The 18546-nt window shown below is 40.6% G+C and overlaps 2 protein-coding genes across 7 annotated transcripts; one reads left to right on the top strand and one right to left on the bottom strand.

Annotated features, from left to right (window-relative positions):
* Nucleotides 1-151: 151 nt before the first annotated feature.
* Nucleotides 152-10025, bottom strand: kdm2ba (lysine (K)-specific demethylase 2Ba). 6 transcript variants are annotated; one of them, XM_029511640.1, is made up of 11 exons: nt 9875-10000; nt 6509-6736; nt 6249-6392; nt 5342-5428; nt 4656-4940; nt 3745-4562; nt 3402-3565; nt 3130-3291; nt 2591-2809; nt 1617-1718; nt 1304-1442 (listed from the first exon to the last, which is right to left on the bottom strand). In XM_029511640.1, the coding sequence occupies exons 1-10, from the start codon at nt 9926-9928 to the stop codon at nt 1642-1644; spliced, it is 2238 nt and encodes a 745-aa protein (XP_029367500.1). In that variant the 5' UTR covers nt 9929-10000; the 3' UTR covers nt 1304-1442; nt 1617-1641. The 6 variants fall into 6 exon arrangements, with proteins under 6 accessions (XP_029367496.1, XP_029367495.1, XP_029367497.1 ...); XM_029511639.1 differs by having other exon boundaries at nt 1307-1442; nt 1629-1718; XM_029511636.1 differs by lacking the exon at nt 1617-1718 and having other exon boundaries at nt 152-1442; nt 6509-6733; nt 9875-10025.
* A 2351-nt stretch (nt 10026-12376) lies between these two features.
* LOC115049429 (calcium release-activated calcium channel protein 1-like) lies at nt 12377-14719 on the top strand. The gene is made up of 2 exons (XM_029511643.1): nt 12377-12775; nt 14040-14719. The coding sequence occupies exons 1-2, from the start codon at nt 12662-12664 to the stop codon at nt 14586-14588; spliced, it is 663 nt and encodes a 220-aa protein (XP_029367503.1). The 5' UTR covers nt 12377-12661; the 3' UTR covers nt 14589-14719.
* The last annotated feature ends 3827 nt before the right edge of the window (nt 14720-18546 follow it).

Genomic DNA, 18546 nt, shown 5'->3' with positions numbered 1-18546 from the left:
TGGTCTGATTTCATTTTCATAATTTTAAAACTTAACATTAGGTATTTATCTGTAAAAGACGACTCATGATGGACAGCTGACAAAATTATACATGCACCATTATAAAGACCATTTCGATCCATCACAATGAGAATTAAAGACTCAGTGATAGTACAAACGAAATTATTTTAATGCATTAGCACTTAGATTTTGGATTTACAAATGTAGCCACCATCACATTCACTTGAGGTGATTGCAGATAACAGCACAACACCCAAAATACACACAACACCAAGTGTATGGAGTTCATTTTTAAATGTATGCAAATTAGTCATTTGCAAAGGTCTTAATTTGTTATGTATATAAACCTGTATAAAGAACCGGATATGTGGCAGACTGCCTTATGGAGTTGGTCAATTAAATTGTCAGTCTCATGTTTGCTGCACATGTCAGTTTCCCGCTACAGTCTTTTAGGTGTGAAACCCACAGTGTGGCTGCAGCAACAAGCTCAAACCACCCCATATACTACTAGCAAGCGTCTAGACCCAGCTTTGTGACATCGATGTCAAATTACTGAAGACATGAATAAATACACTGTCATTAAAATAAGAAAACAAAACAAAAAAAACCCCAATAAATTAAAGTTGAAATGTTGACGAAATCCCCCATCAAATACCAACACTCAACAGTTCATAAAAATATTAAGGTAACTGAAGACATGAGGGTGTAAAAGGAAAATTAATTTTGCTTACTCTGAAATACATTCTAAATATTTGGGAAGTGTGATAATTTAGTCAAATACTTCTTACTGTACATGTTTTTTCCCTCTGATACTGACGTTACACTGATGTCAAACAGATTTTGGCACATAGGAGACAGTAGCATCAAGGTGAACTGCAGGAGTTTCCCCTGCTGGACAGTCTCTCTGTGATATTTAACTCCTGAGACAACTGTAAACGTGTGAAATGGTGTTTATAAAAAAATACTGTATTTTCAACTATTTAAAGATTAAAAATAAACAACCCAAATGACAATTACAAACACATCTTTATAAAAGTCAACTCTCAACACAAATACATGCATGTTGCTCGCTCCTTGTCTGTCCAGTGAATGTTTATCACCTCCTCACATCACAGTCCATCTAATCCAGTAATCCACCTCTCATTTCACTTTGTCTACTGTGACAGTGACTCAGAGACTTTTCATAGGGATCACTTAAAAAAAAATAGTTCCATTAAGTGCAAAGACAGAGTCTTGAAATTTTGTTTGTCCTGTTAGTAACTAACTGGTCTTCTGCAGCAGTTTGTCCTCCTTCAGTCTGAACGGTACACTCACAGACATCTCTGCGATGAACCTCTCGCAGGCCGTCTTGGTCACCTGCTTGCAGAAGCGAAGGTCTATCTGACAGATGCTGCCACAGCGCTTGAAAAAGTTTAGGGAATGGTCTGTGACCCGGTTGCAAACTAAAAGAAAACAGAACAATAATAAGCCACTAAGTGTGATGTTTGAAAAGGAACATGATTGGAAACATCCATTGAAAATCATTTTAGTTTTTCCATCTTTCCTTGATGCATAACATCAACACAAGACAAGTTCATTTACAACTCACAATAATGACAAGTAGCTACAACATTCACCTTCAGCTGTACCTTAATGGTGACGCTAAATGATTTTAAAATGTGTCAGCGTTGAAAAAAACTCCAGGGTCCTGATTTGGGTGTGAGAGACACTGGAATTTCCTACAAAAGGAAAACGTTTTTCACTTTGTAATTCACTCCCACACAGAGGTAAAGCACACAGGCATTATAAGTTCCTATACATCTGCTGAGTACTGCATGTGTGACGGCCAGGTGATCACTCTGCCAGTGATTCTTATTGGGTCATTTATTTATTTGTCTTGATCTCAGTGCTAAGTTAAATGTTATCTCTTAGATCGATGAAGTGTTTGGTGATTAAAGCAGCTCTTCAATAGTGAACTGCTAGACATTGTCCATAAAGAGATAAGAGGATTACAGCCCTGTAGCTCTTCCTCCTGCACATCCAGGAACCAAACTGTTAACTAATTGCCTGTAGCAGAAAATTAAAGTGCAATCTGTGAAAACAGCAAGTGTTCTTTCTTCTTTAGCTTGTCTCTTATAGTGACAAGACTTTTCAACTGAAGCTGTTTCAGGGTCTTAATTCAGTATCACTCTCTGACTTCTTACTAGGACATTTAAATACAACAAAATGCCTATTTTGTGTGTTCCTCGTGATGCTGAGGTACGTGTAGGCAAATAACCACTGTGAAGTTACCATTGGTTTTATCCAGACATTTTAACCAACACGACCTCTGTGCTACTGTGTGTTTGGTATAATTTCTCAACTTCTGTGATAAAGATCCTTGTAGTTTTTCATCTTTAAACTTTGGAATACTGTATGTTACAAACTTCATAGATTGCTTGGAATGTAATTGCCACAAACTTATTGTTGGGACTGGTATCCTGCAAAGCCAAGACTCCCAACACAGAAAAGAAAAAAAAAAAAAATGTTGCTTCCCACTGTCACATCTGCTTGTAATTACCAAAAACTGATGAAATCATGCCTGTGTGTCCCCTGAAATCCCAGTTCTCACCAGACAGGTTGATTTCTGTCAGAGAGTCTCTGGTGGTGGTTCCTGCTGCTGTCAGCAGGTTGACTGACTGGTCGTTGATGTGGTTGCAGTAGCTCAGGTCCAGCCTGGACAGCAAAGGCATCTGCCGACTGATCAGACGTAAAGATGTGTCGGTGATGTCGAGTCCCGCCAGCCGCAGGTCCTCCACGTTGCGCAGCTTGCAGCGGTTATCCAGTTGACCTGTTGGTCAGTCATATCATCAACATCACTGACCCGTGTTTCGACTTTATCAGTGGGTTCATCTAGGATGAGTAAGTGCCATAAATGTCTTTCACATGTTCTCACTTGCAACAAACTTTATTCCTAAAATCTATGTCTTGAGTCCTAATAATATAATAGATTATAGATAGATATAGATAATATAAAAGCAGTGACTTTAGATAATCTTTAGATAATCGTAGATATTCTTATCTTTAGATGATCAGTGGCTACATTAATGTTATATTACTGAAAAGTGTGAAAAAGCACCACAGTGCATTCACATATTTTGGCATAATAACCTGGTCTGTTGTCTGTGGGTGGTGAGAGGAGGTCCCTCATCTGTGCGTCCTTTAGTCCCTCCACCCACTGCACATCCAGGGTGCGCAGCAAAGGGCAGCTGGAGGTGCAGAGTGCAGATACAGCAGCCCAAGAACACCCTGACAACTTTAACACTCGCAGACCTGAAACGAGAACAGTGCTTAAATGCAGAACCAGTTGACCCCCCCTCCAAAAAAAAAAAAAAAAAAGGCATTTTCCTTCTTAATAACTCAAGAATCACTCAGTTGGTTACCTGGCAATCTGTTAATAAGCCAGCTTAATTGTTTCTTGGAAATGTTGGTCCAGCTGAGGTCAAGGGAAACTGGCTGTCGGCGGATAATCCCACTTAGCATGAGTGGAGTGACTGAGGTGCAGCGGTTCAGATCAATCCTCATCCAGAGTCTCTTATCACAACACCTAGACATGAGAGAGAGTTGGTGTTGCATTTGTGGGCATCCCGCAAGAAAAAACGGGCTCTTTCACACTTTCAGAAAGAAAAAAATTTGCATTTTACACAGCCAAACAACATTTTGTTATCAATCCCTGGATTACTGAACATAAAAATTTGCCAATTTAAGGGAGTGCTGTCCGCTTACCATCTATTCCACGTCTTGCAAACTCTCATGCACACACACAGCTCTTGGTGTGTCAGGTAATGAAAGATCTTCATCCAGACCTCACGCTGTATGGCATGGGTTTTACCATCTTTTAGAGGCAGTCTGTCAGGAGGTGGACTTATGGGAGGGGGCCGAATGACATGCCGCTCCATTTGGACACACTTGGGTGGAGAGCGTGGGGGCACTGGCCGGTTGGTTGGGGTGCTTCTGTTGAAGCCCAGGGGAGTAATCTGACTTGGATAGAAGTGGCGCAGTTCCCAAGGGGTCCCGTTCATCTCTTTGGTCTTGAGGTGCGACCTCTGATCCCCGAGTTCATTGCCGTTGCGGAACAACCGCTTGGGTTCCTCGTTTTCGCTCTCTGGCTCCACCTTCAGGGGTTGTCGGTTCTCGTTAGCCAGGCAGTCCTCTGTCTTCTGGATTTCCTGGTTCAGTGCTTTGCTGAGTTCTCGGCTCAACTCCCTGTTAGGTAAGCGCCGCTTGCGACGAGCTTTGGGACGCGGACCCTTTTCCTGTGTCTCACTTCCACCCTCGCTGCTGGGGCCGGCCTGCGGAGAGCTGCAGTGAGACTGGTCACTGTCTCCAACAGGTGTTCTAATGCAGGGATTCAAAAGCTCATTCTTGGAGTCCTTTTCATCCCCTTCGTCGTCAGCGTCTCCAAATCGCCCTTTCCTCTCTACACCAGCCCGGAAATGAGGCTCTCTGCCTTCACCATCTTCCTCCTCATAGGTGTCCTCATCTTCCTCTTCTGTCTTGATTTGGAGCAGAATTTTGGAAAAATATTGATCATCTGGCTTTTCCTGAATGAAACAATAGCACAAGGATTACTTTAGTACAAGTTGAAGTGTTTGCAAGAAATTTGAAAAATAAATATTTATTGAAACGATACAAACCTTCTTCCTCAGACTAAGATCCTCTTCCTCCTCATCATCAAATAGCTTCCTCTTCTTCCTCAGTTTGTCCTCAGGTCTGGGCCTGGGCAGGGTGCTGGGGGAGAGCAGGGGTGGCTGTCGGAGAGACTCCTCTGGTCTGTACCTGGGTGTCTCCTCTCTGTCTGGTCTCCTCTTGGCTGCAGAAGAAGCATCTCCCTCCTCCTTCATAGACTTCTGTTCCCTCAGCAGAGAGCCAGGGAGGTTGGAAGCGTACTTGAAGCCTGGACCCCTTTTTTGCTTCAATACCAGAGGGGGCAAAAATTGCGAGACAACTTTATATCTTTTGCCTAAAGCGACAAGGACAAATAACTGTACACTTAGGGTAGGTAGGCTTTAAGAAATGTACTTTTCCCAAAAAAGTATGGCAATATGTTAGTGTACGTTAGTGGTTTCCTGCTTCTAGGGCAAACAGTCAAACACGTGAATGACTTTCACAAGCTTCCCAAAAGTGTAAACAGGAAATGGTTCAAGACTAAACTGAAATAAAGAAAGCTATACTAAAATAATAAACGACTATTATCCTCACAATATCACCCAAACTCTTAGTACTACTCTAGTAGTAATAGTGTTGTGTCTGAAAATATACACATTGTGAGCTGTTACTTAATCTACGCACTTACACATGACTCACACATATTTGTACTCACTTTTCCACTTTTTCCAGCATGGTTGCATTTGGGACATTCCCAGCAGTTAGGAAGTTCATCGTTCACCACTCCTTGTGCGTCGCTCACCTGATGGACCCACAAAGAAGAGGAGCTGGATTTTAACGACAACGACAAGCTTTAACCAATTTCCTTGTAGTTTGTTTTATACAGACTGGGGAAGTGAAAGTGAATACTGTGACATGTGCCCATTAAAAAGGTTATCACACTTTAATGTGAGCAATGCACAGACTTTTTCTTGACTAGAAAAGGGAAGTGGAGCCAAAGACTGCAGCATGAGGACCTAAAATATGCAAATCCTTATACTTTTGATGTCTAAATCCTTGTTGTTTATAAATCTGCAGAAAAGCTTTGTAATGTTTTGTTATTGCATCCTACAAAACAACTACACAGTGCATGTGGTGCATGCTGGTTTGATTGAGCCAATGCTAGCAACAACCTGTTTGTTTTGACATAATAGTTACAAACAGGGTGTGCACTGCATTACATGTTTTTGCCTTTACCTCATGTAATGTCTTTGTGCTTTAACCATTGAAGTCCATGTTCCATGTGCACAATCTTTTGGGATCAAGCTAAAGTGAAGGTTCATTTAAATAAATGATTTTATTCCCAGTTGCGTTTTTGTTGACCACTCGGCGTGAATCAATCCTTCAAACATGATTTTGTCAAACCTCTGAACCACATAGTACAACTAGTTATGTAAACGATGCCATCGCCACATCCAGTTACCTACAATCATTGCAGTCCAACTGTCTGAGTCACTCATAATGATTTCATGACCTGGGATTGTTTTCATAACACTTAAACACTGATGAGTCACTGTGTGAATGAGTTAACTGAGGTGGAGCTCTGATGGAGGTTCAGCTGTTCCCAGCTAAGCCTTCTGTACCTTCAGGCAGTTGGGATGGACAATCTCGTTGCAGATGGAGCACTCCATCAGCATGAAGTTGAACTTGTCCTCCTCTTCCTCCAGAGTGTCCTCCTTCCCTGCCTCTGCACACACCACACAGACTGCTGTGTGTGGCAGGACGGGCTACATAGTGGGAATAAATACATCTTATATCAGTTAACCACATTATGAGTTATGTTTCAGAACAGACACTGAGAGACAATTTTGAAAACATTCTTTTGGATGATAAATGGACTAACTGCAATGCATTGTCTCATAATGCAAGACTGCTTCATGCGCCCGGGCCCTCCAAACTTCTTCATGTCTTTGCAGAAGTGGCACTCGCCACACTCTGTCCGGAGGCATGCTTCGCACTTTCGGCAGCGTGTCCTCCTGCGTCGGGCACCTGATGAGCTGCGGTTGGATGGTAGCTTGACAGCTGATGACGTCCCCATCTTGGGCTTCGGCCGGTTGGCTGCCCGCTGCTGCTGGACAAACCGTGAAATTCAGACTCATTCATATCTGGAAACTGTGTCTTCTATAGTGAAAGACAATTTGTGTAATATAATGTATGTAGGATAGCTCTCTAGTGAGAGTACAACACTGAAATTGTGCCTGTAAATGTTGCATTAACGCATTATAGTTTTCACTGCTGCTATTTGACTCTTGCCAATTTTGAATTTCAAGTGAAAGCTATTTTCCTACCCATTTCATTCTTGTGATGATTAAAAAAAAAAACAAACACCAGGGAAGATCTCAAGGAACCACTTTCTGAGAAAGTTTTATTTTCAACATTAATTCATCTGATGACTCACACTTAACAGGTTGATTGTTCAGGCTGTAAAGTTTTGTGTGACATTTATAAACATTCAGCCAGAAAGATGTTAATCAGTAAATAATAATTCACACTTATCAATTACAAAAAAAGTTTGTTTAGTGTTTACTCTAAATTCATTTTGCTCAGGTAATGTAATAAACTAGATGTTTCAGCTTTACAATCTAAAATGAAATATCAAACAATATGTCAAATAAAATCTTCGTGGAAACAACCAGTTCTAAACTTGAACCACTGCTACTACTTGTTGTGTTCTAACCTTTTGGATTACACATAGTGCACATATGAGTCATGGGGGAAACTGAAAGACAAGGTAATGTGATGATTAAAGTCATTTCATAAACATTAGAGGAAAGTCTCGGCACACACCCACACACACACCTACACACACCATCACTATTCAGCTTTGAAATGTCCGTAGATTCACATTTTTAACTTTTCTATATTTTATTTTTAGTATCTACCCTGTTGCCATGGCAGGATCATAAATTTCTGTGAAAATAAGACTAAGAGAGAAAAAAAGATTCTTCTACCAGCAGGAGAGGTTACCTTGGCAACACATTGGCCCTGCTGATGGCAACTGTTTGAATATAGGACTGCCAAAGATGGATAAAAATAAGCTCACGATTGAGGTTATGATTTAGTGAGAGCACATTCCCAGTGCCTTTCGTTCTTATTATGGAAGCTGTAAATACAGAGTGCCCCCATACTGTTCATAAAATAAGTTAATTGAGCAAATATTACTATTATTTAGGAAAGAATATTTTTTCCTAATAGCACATATTGATTTTCATTCTGGGTGAATGCTGGAGCACAATGGACAGGTGAAACAAGTAAAACAAGATAGAGACAGAACAAGAACATTCCAGGCCAACCTCATTCATCATATCTCGTTTGTGCTGTGGATCTGTTATCAAAAATAAACTCTTGGGTTTGTCATTAATGCTGTCCTAATTTTGTGAGGACTTATAACATCATGTTCCCTCATGCTTACCACAAACTGCCACGGCACATTTTCCCTCAGGAATTTCGAATATGTTTTTGAAATCCATTGCTTTGGGACACTGAATGACAATAGCTTGTTCTCTGCCTGTTGTTCAGGATGGAGAGATTGTTTAAAACAGAGCTAAATTAATCTGAGAGCTTTCCATATTCCATTTGACTACTATGGAAATATGGGAGGTCTCTTTTTAAAGCAAAGACAGGTCCGCCACCACAGGGGTGGATGTGACTGTCAACATCACAGTATCTTTTTTTTTTTTTGTTTAACTCCACTGCCTCGTTGTATTTGTGAAATGTGTCTGTTACTACTGTTTTTAAAGCAGCTTACCTAAAGTCGGCGTCTCAGATGAATTACAGCAGCTATGCGAGGTTCTGACCACAACAAATAGTTGACGTTTTCTTCCACTCCTTTGACACCTCTGACCTCAGCACAGAAGTGCAGCAACAAACAAATCAGAAAAGCCACATTGCAGAATGGGATTGCCACAACCACCTGACCCGTCTTTGCTGTAACTCTGTGCAGTAATATGTCAGGAATTTGGGATTGGTTGCTGATGCCTGTGAACAAAAACATGGCCTATATTCTGAGTGCAAGTCTTTTGACTCAGCTTCAACGTGGATTAGAGTGGGAGGTAGTCACAAGGCTCATCATCTGCTCATGTGCACAGGGGTCCTTTGCACAAATCAGTGTGTGTGCTATGGTTTCCAACGATGTGTCACAACAGAAGGGATCAAAACACACTCTCTGATAAGGAAGCGTTAATGGGTGATGTCGGTATAAACATTGCGTAAGAACAAGGAGCTGCCTGTTATGTCAACACTTCTCAACTTTTCTCCTGAATTGTTCAGGACAAGTGTCCAATGGAGACTTGTGCAACATAATAATAATAATAATAATAATAAAAATGAAAATAATAATAAAATGAATCCAAAAGCATTCCTGCTGTTTACAGTTACACTTCATACCAGAGAAAAACTTTGTCCTGAGAAACCTCACAAGACAATATGTCCGCCTTATATCATCAGCATTGTACATTCCTCCTCCTGATGAGAAACATGTGGACGAAATCCAGCTGAAATCAACCCAGCAATGATCTAGTCAGGGGGTCACTGGACCCCAGTTTGGGAACCCAACACAAGAGGAGCCACTTCATTGTTCCCTCTCCCCATCCCCCTCCTCAGTCCCTGCTCCAACAACATTTTGCCTTAAGCCTGCTTAAAGGCACAGAGTGGCAGGACAAGTTTAGGAAGTATGAGGAAATTAAGCGCAAGGAGAGCAGTTATGGGACGTTTGAGCACATGAGTAAATCACAGCTTTCTCGTCTGCATGAAGTTGTTTGGCCTCACAACTAATGGAGGCTCTGCCCCTCGGCTACAGATCGGTGCCATAGCTGGATGGAAGCGCTGTGTTCAGAGGTGGTCGGTCCAAAATGGGTCAGTTGTGGCTAACATGATAGACGGTGTCCAAGGAGGAGAGGACTGCGGTGTGTTTGGACGGTCAGGGTATCAAAGCAGAAAAAAAGCGTAAAACTCATGTGTTGTGTGTTACAATTTTACACGGCTGTTTGTCTCCGTAGTGTTGTTAAACTGCGGGAGGAGACCTTTCTCTTTTCAACTCGGCTAGAACAGACAAGAAGGGGAGCGGGTGAGACGGCTCGGTTAACCTGAAGCCAGTGAAGAAGAGAAAACAAGTATCGATCCCGTAAACAGCCTCCGCTCACACAGCTCACCGAAAACACACGAACACAACACACAGGGAGGTGGCGGAATGAAAGGAAGCAGCTCTGACCTGCTCAGACTCTGAATCATATTCCTCATCGTCTCCGCTCAATGACAAGGCCATGGCTCCTCTCTCTCATCGTTTGAGAACAGCACGACAAACTAACATGGCTGAAAAGGCTCCTCCAGCTCACCGCCCCCCTCCTGAGATCGTCCCTCCTCTTCCTCGCACCGACGCGACCAGCTGCCCTGACTGCAGGCTCCGCTCCCTGCGCTGCGTTCAACAGCCTCGGAAAACGCCAACACAGCCATCCGGCACCCGCTGCACCGCTCCCAAAAGTTGTCCCTACGGTCACATTTGAAATGTAAAGAAAGTTAGTGAAAAAATTCACAGTCAATGGAAATTTCTTGGCGTCGCGTAACGTCGCGACGAATACCTCACAGTGCTCGTTAACGCGTGACCTGAATGCAGCATGGAGGCAACAGGAAATGAAGATTAGCACGGAGGACAAGATGGTTCACAACTGCACATGTCTGTGTTTGTTCATGTTGGCTTTTGTGGGATGTTAGTGCCAGAACAGGTCAACTTCCTCACAGGTTTATTAAATTTATTCACCATCTTAATCTTCAAAGCTCCAGTGTTTTACTAATGGCTCTATACACAAGCGATACACCTTTAATACATTTATTTAGTATTATGTGGCCTACTTTACTTAGTGTCAGTCATGGTTCGTGCTTTTTTACGTTCAGAGCCTAATGATCAAACGGTGCAGTGACTTCTGGTTTGCAAAGTCAGTCAGCTGATTTCAGCACACCTGGACAGGTGTTTTTAGTGGCATCAGGTGCGAGAGTTGATAATGTCCGCGTCAAATATCAAGTGTCAGTTAATGTCTGCGAGTCACAGATAAGATATTAAACACTTGGACACAGTTTATTTCTAACCAAACAACCCAAACAAAGCGAAAGCACATGGTCAGCACTTTGTCCTTGCTTCATTTCAGATGTTGAGTACAGAGTCAACACAATAATGAACGTGTCATTGACTTAGTCAGGACTAGATTGCATAATATGATTATAGAAATGTAATATTAAGTAATATAGGTCACTTACGGTTGTAAAATATCTAACCACTTTGGCGGCATCTGGTGGTATATTGTCAAGATTACGTTATGACGACCTGTGCTGTGGAACCATGTCAAGGAAATGCCCATGTTAAGGAGCATTTAAAAGATTTCTGCTATGCAATGTGTAGCCCAAAATTTTCTCTTAAATTTAGCTGCTGCTTTACTAGCTATTTCTTTATTTGATTTAGGATATGTCAATTAACTATACACTCAGTTCTGCTTTCCTCTGTCTGACTGAATTGCCCTTTCCTTCCACAGACAACCCTTTCAAAATCTGGTGAAGCAACTAAATCCAGACTATAATAAAAGGTCTAAGCACACAAGAGGAACCATACTACACTATCTGATTGTTGTATGTGACGGTAAAACAAATCAAAATTTGAGTTGTAAATCATACGGATCTGTTTTTATGAGGAGCAGTTATATGTGTGTTATGGTTATTTGGCTGTGGATGAAGTACAACATGCACTTCTATAATTCTGTAGTGGAGTAGAGTTCCCCTCACAGTGTAATAGGAAACACATGCATGCATCTGTGTTAGCCCATAAAAACATTCTTATGCTTTTTGACAAATGCAATACTCACAGCTTCTGATGTCTGATTTTTAATTTTTTTTTTCCTGTGATGTCTTGTGCTTATCACCCCTCAGGTTGGGCATAGCTGCTATGATTTTTAACTAATTCCAACACAACACACAGAACTGATATAGAGAGGGACTTTAAGTGAGAGTGAGTCTCGAATATTGATTTGTGGGATTACATAGGAGTTCGTTTTTTGCTTGTTGGGTTCTTAAATGTGTATTTAAGCAAAAAGAGCAGTAAAATATCATTACTAAAACCTAAAAATGATAAACAAACCTGCTGTTTCTGTTTTTAAACAGTTCAAACAATCGCCAGTGCTGCTGCAGCAACATAGCATTGATAAACTATAATTTTAGTAGAACAGTATGTTTAATTGGGTTTCTACAGGCTTCTGTTTATCTTATTACCATTGATTCATTGCAATATGGAGATAGTTGATATTATTGAAATATTCAGTAATATTACGACTTTAACATAACAAAAAAAAAAATAATAATAAATTATCCATGATGCCATATTTGGTGTTTAAAAAAGCACACACAATTTAATAAAATATTATTCTTCAATTAAGAAAATGTGAAATTGCATAACATAAAATAAAATAAAATAAAAAACTCCATTCACACTTTTTAAAATATTTTTTGCTTAATTTGAATCTCATTCTAACTCTTAGCCCGAGTCACTGGCAGCAAATCTACAAAACCGTGTCACAGCAAACGCATACATGGTATGCGCATTAAAATACCGTAAAGTGCGCAAAAGGAAATGGCTCAATCTGGGATTATGGTGACATAGTACCTGAGGAAAGGCTGCATTACCTCTGTCAGCGGCGCAGGGAGGCCAGCTCCTGCAGCCCGAGCAGAGCGGTGGATTGTGGGTATCTTGTGTTTCCTGATCGACTCTGACAGTCGATCAGCTGCTGCAGGAAAGTTTTGACATAGTTAGTTCGCTCTCTGCAACGACTGTTTATTACACATTATCGTGTTTAACCTCGTTTCCTGTCAGCGCTTTTCATCGGTAATCGATCACCGTCCCGTAAAACGGTCAGCTTTGTTACTTTATAGCTCTGAGCGCTTTTTAAATATATATATATATATATATATAAAAAAGAAAAAGACAAGTGGAAACAGTTCACTTGGAAGAAGTTTCGGGATGAGTTTGAACGAACACTCCCTGCAGGCTCTGTCATGGAGAAAGCTGTACTTGAGCCGAGCCAAACTCAAAGCCACCAGCCGAACTTCAGCTCTGCTGTCCGGCTTCGCCATGGTGAGTTCACCGCTGCCCGTTTCGGTGTTCAGAGGCCCGATGGGCAGACGGGGGGGGGGGGGGGGGGGGGGGGGGGGGGGGGGCGGCGTGAACCGCGTGTGTGACGCAGATGATTGTTTTCGCCAGTAGAGGCCTAATGACGGCTCTGGTGTGATATTAATCATTAATGAAGACTTTGTTTCCGTGAGGAATACAGCTGAAACAAAGGCCGACCTATTACTCTTTCTGTGCATGACACATTTCTGACACACACACACACACACACACACACACACACTCAAACCAAACTCAAACCGTGCACCATGTATGACCATATAATATGTATTTAATATTTTGTTGTTGTAAATATTAGTGTTGTCGTTGCGGCGGTTGTTACTATTATATGTTATATGTTGAATATCTTTTATTGTTGATATTCAGCTCTTTAAAAGATGTCCACATGCATAATATATTTGCATAAACACTTAGCACTAATTGTACTGACTGTATGTATATTAATAGAAACTCCTCAGCCCACTGGAATGACATACAGGCTCGTTGGTGAAATGTTCTCCGTTCTCTCTCACATCGCCATCAGATTGTCGTTTTGCCGCATTTCGTTTGATTTACAAAGCTACCTTTGCGAATTGATGGCGATATCAACACTTATGGAGCATTAGACTTTTTTCATTGTATATGCAGCATTTAATGAACTCAAACTGTTTCTGAATCCAGTTGTGGAAAGCAGCGATTGACACACGTACTGTCAACACAAGATCTGCATTTATTGTTGATATTTACCTATTGATATACATTACTTTAAACTCTTTAAAAGCACATTTGCTTGTTGAATGTAAACTATTCAGGTACCATTCTGTGTTTTCATTGTGTGTTTCCAATAAAAGCACAGTGCCTGGGATGGTACTGTGAGGTACAAGCGGACCTAGAAAGACAACCCTAGATGCATGCCATGTATTAAAATTTTAGCTATTGCTTCAATATACAGTACAGGCCAAGGGTTTGGACACGCATTCTCATACAAATGAATAGGAAAGTGTTTTCCAAACTTTTGGCCTTTACTGTATATAAAAGCAAACAAAACACAAACAAACAAAAAAACATTTCAAATGCCAATACATGAAACATTTGTTGCTTAATAAAAAAAATTGATGACCAAGTTCTGACTGTGTTCATAGTGATAATGCCTTGGTGCAATTCCAGTCCAGTTGTGCTGCTCTGTGACTTGTTACTGTGTTGAAAATACCTTCCTGTTTCGTATTCCCAGGTTGCCATGGTGGAGGTGCAGCTGGAGAGGGATTATAAATATCCTCCAGGGCTGCTCATAGCCTTCAGTGCCTGCACCACAGTTCTGGTTGCAGTGCACCTCTTTGCCCTGATGATCAGCACCTGCATCCTCCCTAATCTTGAGGCTGTCAGCAATGTTCACAATCTGAACTCTGTCAACGAGTCTCCCCACGAGCGTATGCACCGCCACATAGAGCTGGCCTGGGCTTTCTCTACGGTCATCGGCACACTCCTCTTCCTGACAGAGGTGATGCTCTTGTGTTGGGTGAAGTTCTTACCCCTAAAAAGCAACACTGAAGAAAACAATGGCACCATAAGTTCTGGTGAGGCAGCAGCCATCGCTTCCACGTGCATCATGGTACCATTCGGAATCGTGTTTATTGTGTTTGCTGTACACTTTTACCGCACACTTGTGAGCCACAAAACGGACCGACAGATCAGAGAGCTGGAACAGGTCATTCGCCTCCAGAACCAGCTGGATCACAGGGTTGAGAATGATGACCTTAAGGCAGCTGTACATTTCCCTTAGTTATATACTGTTATGTAGACATCTTGACACCTACAGTGGACATTCAGCAGTGCTTTTATTGTGAAATTCCCTCCTTAATGTTATGAACTATATTCAGATGCTTTTGTGTGTGTGTGTGTGTGTGTGTGTGTGTGTAAAAAACCAAGCTTTATCTGTTGAACGTAGTAGATTTCGACTCAGTCCACTTTTGGACAATGCATGTACACCAGCTCCTACAAGCTATATTGAGACAGTTTTGCTTTCAACTTCAAGGTTAATCTTTTAATTACAAACATTAACAATGACTTGGCTTGCAGAAGAAAATATCACATTAGGCTCTGAAGGACTTCAGTTCTTTTTAATAAAGGTAAACAGCAAGCCACTGATTTTATATGACAAACGTACAATACAGTAATGAATTATAAGTTGTTTATTTGAGTTAAACAACACTGGAGAACAGGACTTAATTTCTTAGGATATACAATATTATTTAGATTCACTTCAGATCTAGACAATGGCACTAAATTAGATAGTATTCCTTGAATGATAATTTGAAAGGTCAAACTTCAGAGTTTATTCTGTGCTGCTGATGGATTTTACTGTAACACGTGTCACCTTAGCAGCATTCACCTGTGGACCTTGTGATATGATTGGACCTCAGCTTCTCTCACATGTGCCTTCGGCTTTACAAGGAGCATTACCAAGCCTGCATCAATACAGATGTTGATGCTCAAAATGTGAATTGTCTACGTGAAGTATCATCCACGTGAGACTCACTGTTCGCTTTAAAACCACAAGGGTGGAACAAGTTGCATCTTTTGAAATATCAACTTTTTCTTGGTGCTGTGGTTGGGTTGATGCACAGGTTCATCTTCACTGGACTAAATGTTTGCTTGTGGGTAATTAAAAAATGTCCCATTCACCACTTGTGCCAAAGGTTTGAAGAATTTCACTATTTTCAGAGTCCTCATTTTATAGTGCGCTACAAGTGTACTGTAGAACACTATGAAACAAGCTCGATGTAAAATCAAAACCAAAAGAAATTGAATATATTAATATGAACGTCCATTCGTATTTCAGGGCGATCTGAAGTATCAGGAATGTTTGTTGAAATTAAAATGGATGTCAGAGAACTAACCAACCAAAATCTGTTAGTACAGTGCACGTTTTTACAGCAAACGTCTAGTGGGAATCAATTTAAGGGCAGCATTTTGTGCTCATTTTTTATCTGTCAGAGGACTTATGCTCTTTGAAAATCAGTCTTGGGTCAGTGTGGAATAACCAAACCAATTTCCTGTTGCTTTTGCACTTCTGTAGTGCTGCAATCTAAAGAATAGTTGCTAAATTTGTGGAGTTGCCAAATGTGTTATAAGGCATGATTATTCTGTTTATAAATGTGTATGTTTTATAATGTTCATAGTTTACAAGTCTGCATGATCACTCATGGTTCAGGTTATAGGTTTGTGTAGAAGTGTGTAATATATGGTGTGTTGTTTGTGTCCTGTGGCACATTCTTGGATCATTCAACATGGATTTGACCATTTTCTTAACAAAACCTCAAACGAAGAAATGTGCACAAAGCAAGGGATGCATAATAATTTAACATACCCCTTAAAAAGGCGTCCCTAATTATACCCTGCCCAAAATTTATTTTCTCCTTTTTTAGTCAAAGAAATTAAGTTGTGTATGTCACATGTGATTAATATCGCACCGTAGTATATTTAAATTGAAGTTGGTTCACAGTGAGTCATGGTGAGTAAAGCTCCTAATTTTGGATTCAAATCATCCTGAGCAGATGATAATATCTCTGGGGTATGTAGCAAAGTGAAAGGAGCCACTACTCTAACTCACAGCCTCATGCTTAGTTACAGTTTATTTACATTACATCATTATTACTTTTACATTACAATAGAAAATGTTGTTAATGTTGTTTCTTTAAGTCCTTTATAGGAGGAAGGATTTGGAAACTGGTCTATGCAGATGGACTGCACACATTCTAGGATACTTCTGATACTTCTGATGGGACTATACTCCCTGTCCCACCTTAAAAAACAGATCAATGCAAGCAAAGGCATTTTTCTTTGGTTCATTATTGTGGTTTATTTATTTATCCCAATGTATGGTACTGTGTGTGTATATATATATATATATATATATATACATTTATATATCTGCTTTTGAGAATTTTCAGCTTTAAAGTGAATTATCAGCAAATACTGTATTTTGAGGTTTTACCAATGTGTGGTGTAAGAAGCTGAAGAAGTTGCAGCTTTTTAGCCTGGTCACTTTTGTTGCAAGTTTTAATAAAACCCATTTGAGATGTTTTGGGAGTGTCAAATGCATTTTTATTTTGGTTAGGTTTAGGGTTAGGGTTTTTTATTTGTCCAATAGAAAACCAAGTCAAAATAAATAAGTATGATCTTACACAAAAAACCAGGAAGTCAAAAAGGAAACCATGGAGGAAATGTATCTGTTGGTGCACTTTCAGTTTGGTCTCTGTCTGTCCGCCAGTCATGAGTCACAAGTGTGCTGTTGTGCTTTTGAGATTATTGCTTCTTGTCTGTTGCAACTCAGAATAAGTCGTTCATGTTTTCAGCATTTGGCAGAGCGCTCTCAGCGCAGCGCGGTACTGATGTTTCTTCTGTCCTCTTCACCCTGGCAGAACAGAACAGTTTTATTTATTCAGTTCTACCTGTGACTAAACACAGATATTATCTCACAAAAGTAACATTAACCATACATACACACATACAAACAACAGCACATAATTAATCCCAGTCATGACCACAGGAGTTGGTTTGCCCGATAGCGGAGGATGTTTGACACTGAAGGTCTTTTTTTTCTCCCAACATGTAGGATGGACATCACAGGAATGTTACAACTCACCGTCCCACTGTATTATTGAATGTTCTAATTTTAATATCGACCATTGAACATACATTTAAATACAGAAAGCATCTTAAATTAATGATTTTAAGTTATTGACTGAGTGAATGACTTGCAGTGGGGAATGTGGTTGCATTTCACTTTCACTCAGCATTCGTCCGGCCTTCCACAGCTTTGGGTCGCCTGGTTAACAAACTGACCTGTGTGAAGAAAGTCAAAACTATTTCCCTTGAGTCATTCTTATTGATATTGCTGCAAAAAGAATTGGTACATATTCCTGAAGGGAAATGTTTTAATGGTCTCTCGATAATCTGTCTGACAGTATGAATCATCTGCAAATGTATTCTATTCAGCTCTTACACAAGAACAACTTCCTGCAGCATTTATTCAGCCAGAACTGAAGATACTGCTCCAGTGACAGTAACAGTAAAGGTGGCTCAATGGTGAGTCTCAGGTCTGATACACAAGCAAGTAGAAATGATGTCCCACAACCACCGGCTCCAACTATAACAACCTTGAATCTTTCTGCTTCCCCGATCCTCTCTGAGTCATGTTTTGTGAAAAGACAGATGGCGATGGATGCTTCCAGCGAGCTGCTGGGGCCTGTGGTGTTCCCTGAGTGCCTCAGAGATGACCAAACACTGCCCTGAAGGAGGGCTGGATCATTCGCAGGTCACTCGTACACCATCATGGGGGGAGAGGCAGGAAGAGAAGAAAGGGTTCAGAAATGCTCTCACTAACATTCACCGCTTCGCTTTGACCCACCTGATGTAGTATATTATTAGGCATCTTTTTGTATGTGCAGTATTGTACTGAATATCTATATCAATACATCTAGCTCTCAGTCATCTACATCAGATTATTATTATTATACGTAACACAATCATAAATTATATTACATGATATGAAGTATATATTCTTATTGTATTGCATCTGTTGTGTAACTTTGGGAACTCTTTCCTCCAGCAGCATTACTCTAGGGTTGGGGGTTAGGGTTAACCCAACACTGCATAATGTTTCCTTTGTTGTCTCTAAGAATTATAGGTTTTGTCTCAACTCTGTTGGAAGTTGTGAAACTGCAAAAAAGTTATGT

This window comes from Echeneis naucrates, chromosome 9 (assembly GCF_900963305.1).
Source record: "Echeneis naucrates chromosome 9, fEcheNa1.1, whole genome shotgun sequence".
NCBI classification, from domain to species: Eukaryota; Metazoa; Chordata; class Actinopteri; order Carangiformes; family Echeneidae; genus Echeneis; species Echeneis naucrates.
The sequence above is the reverse complement of the archived record's forward strand: the minus strand, read 5'-3'. Positions and strand labels throughout refer to the sequence as shown.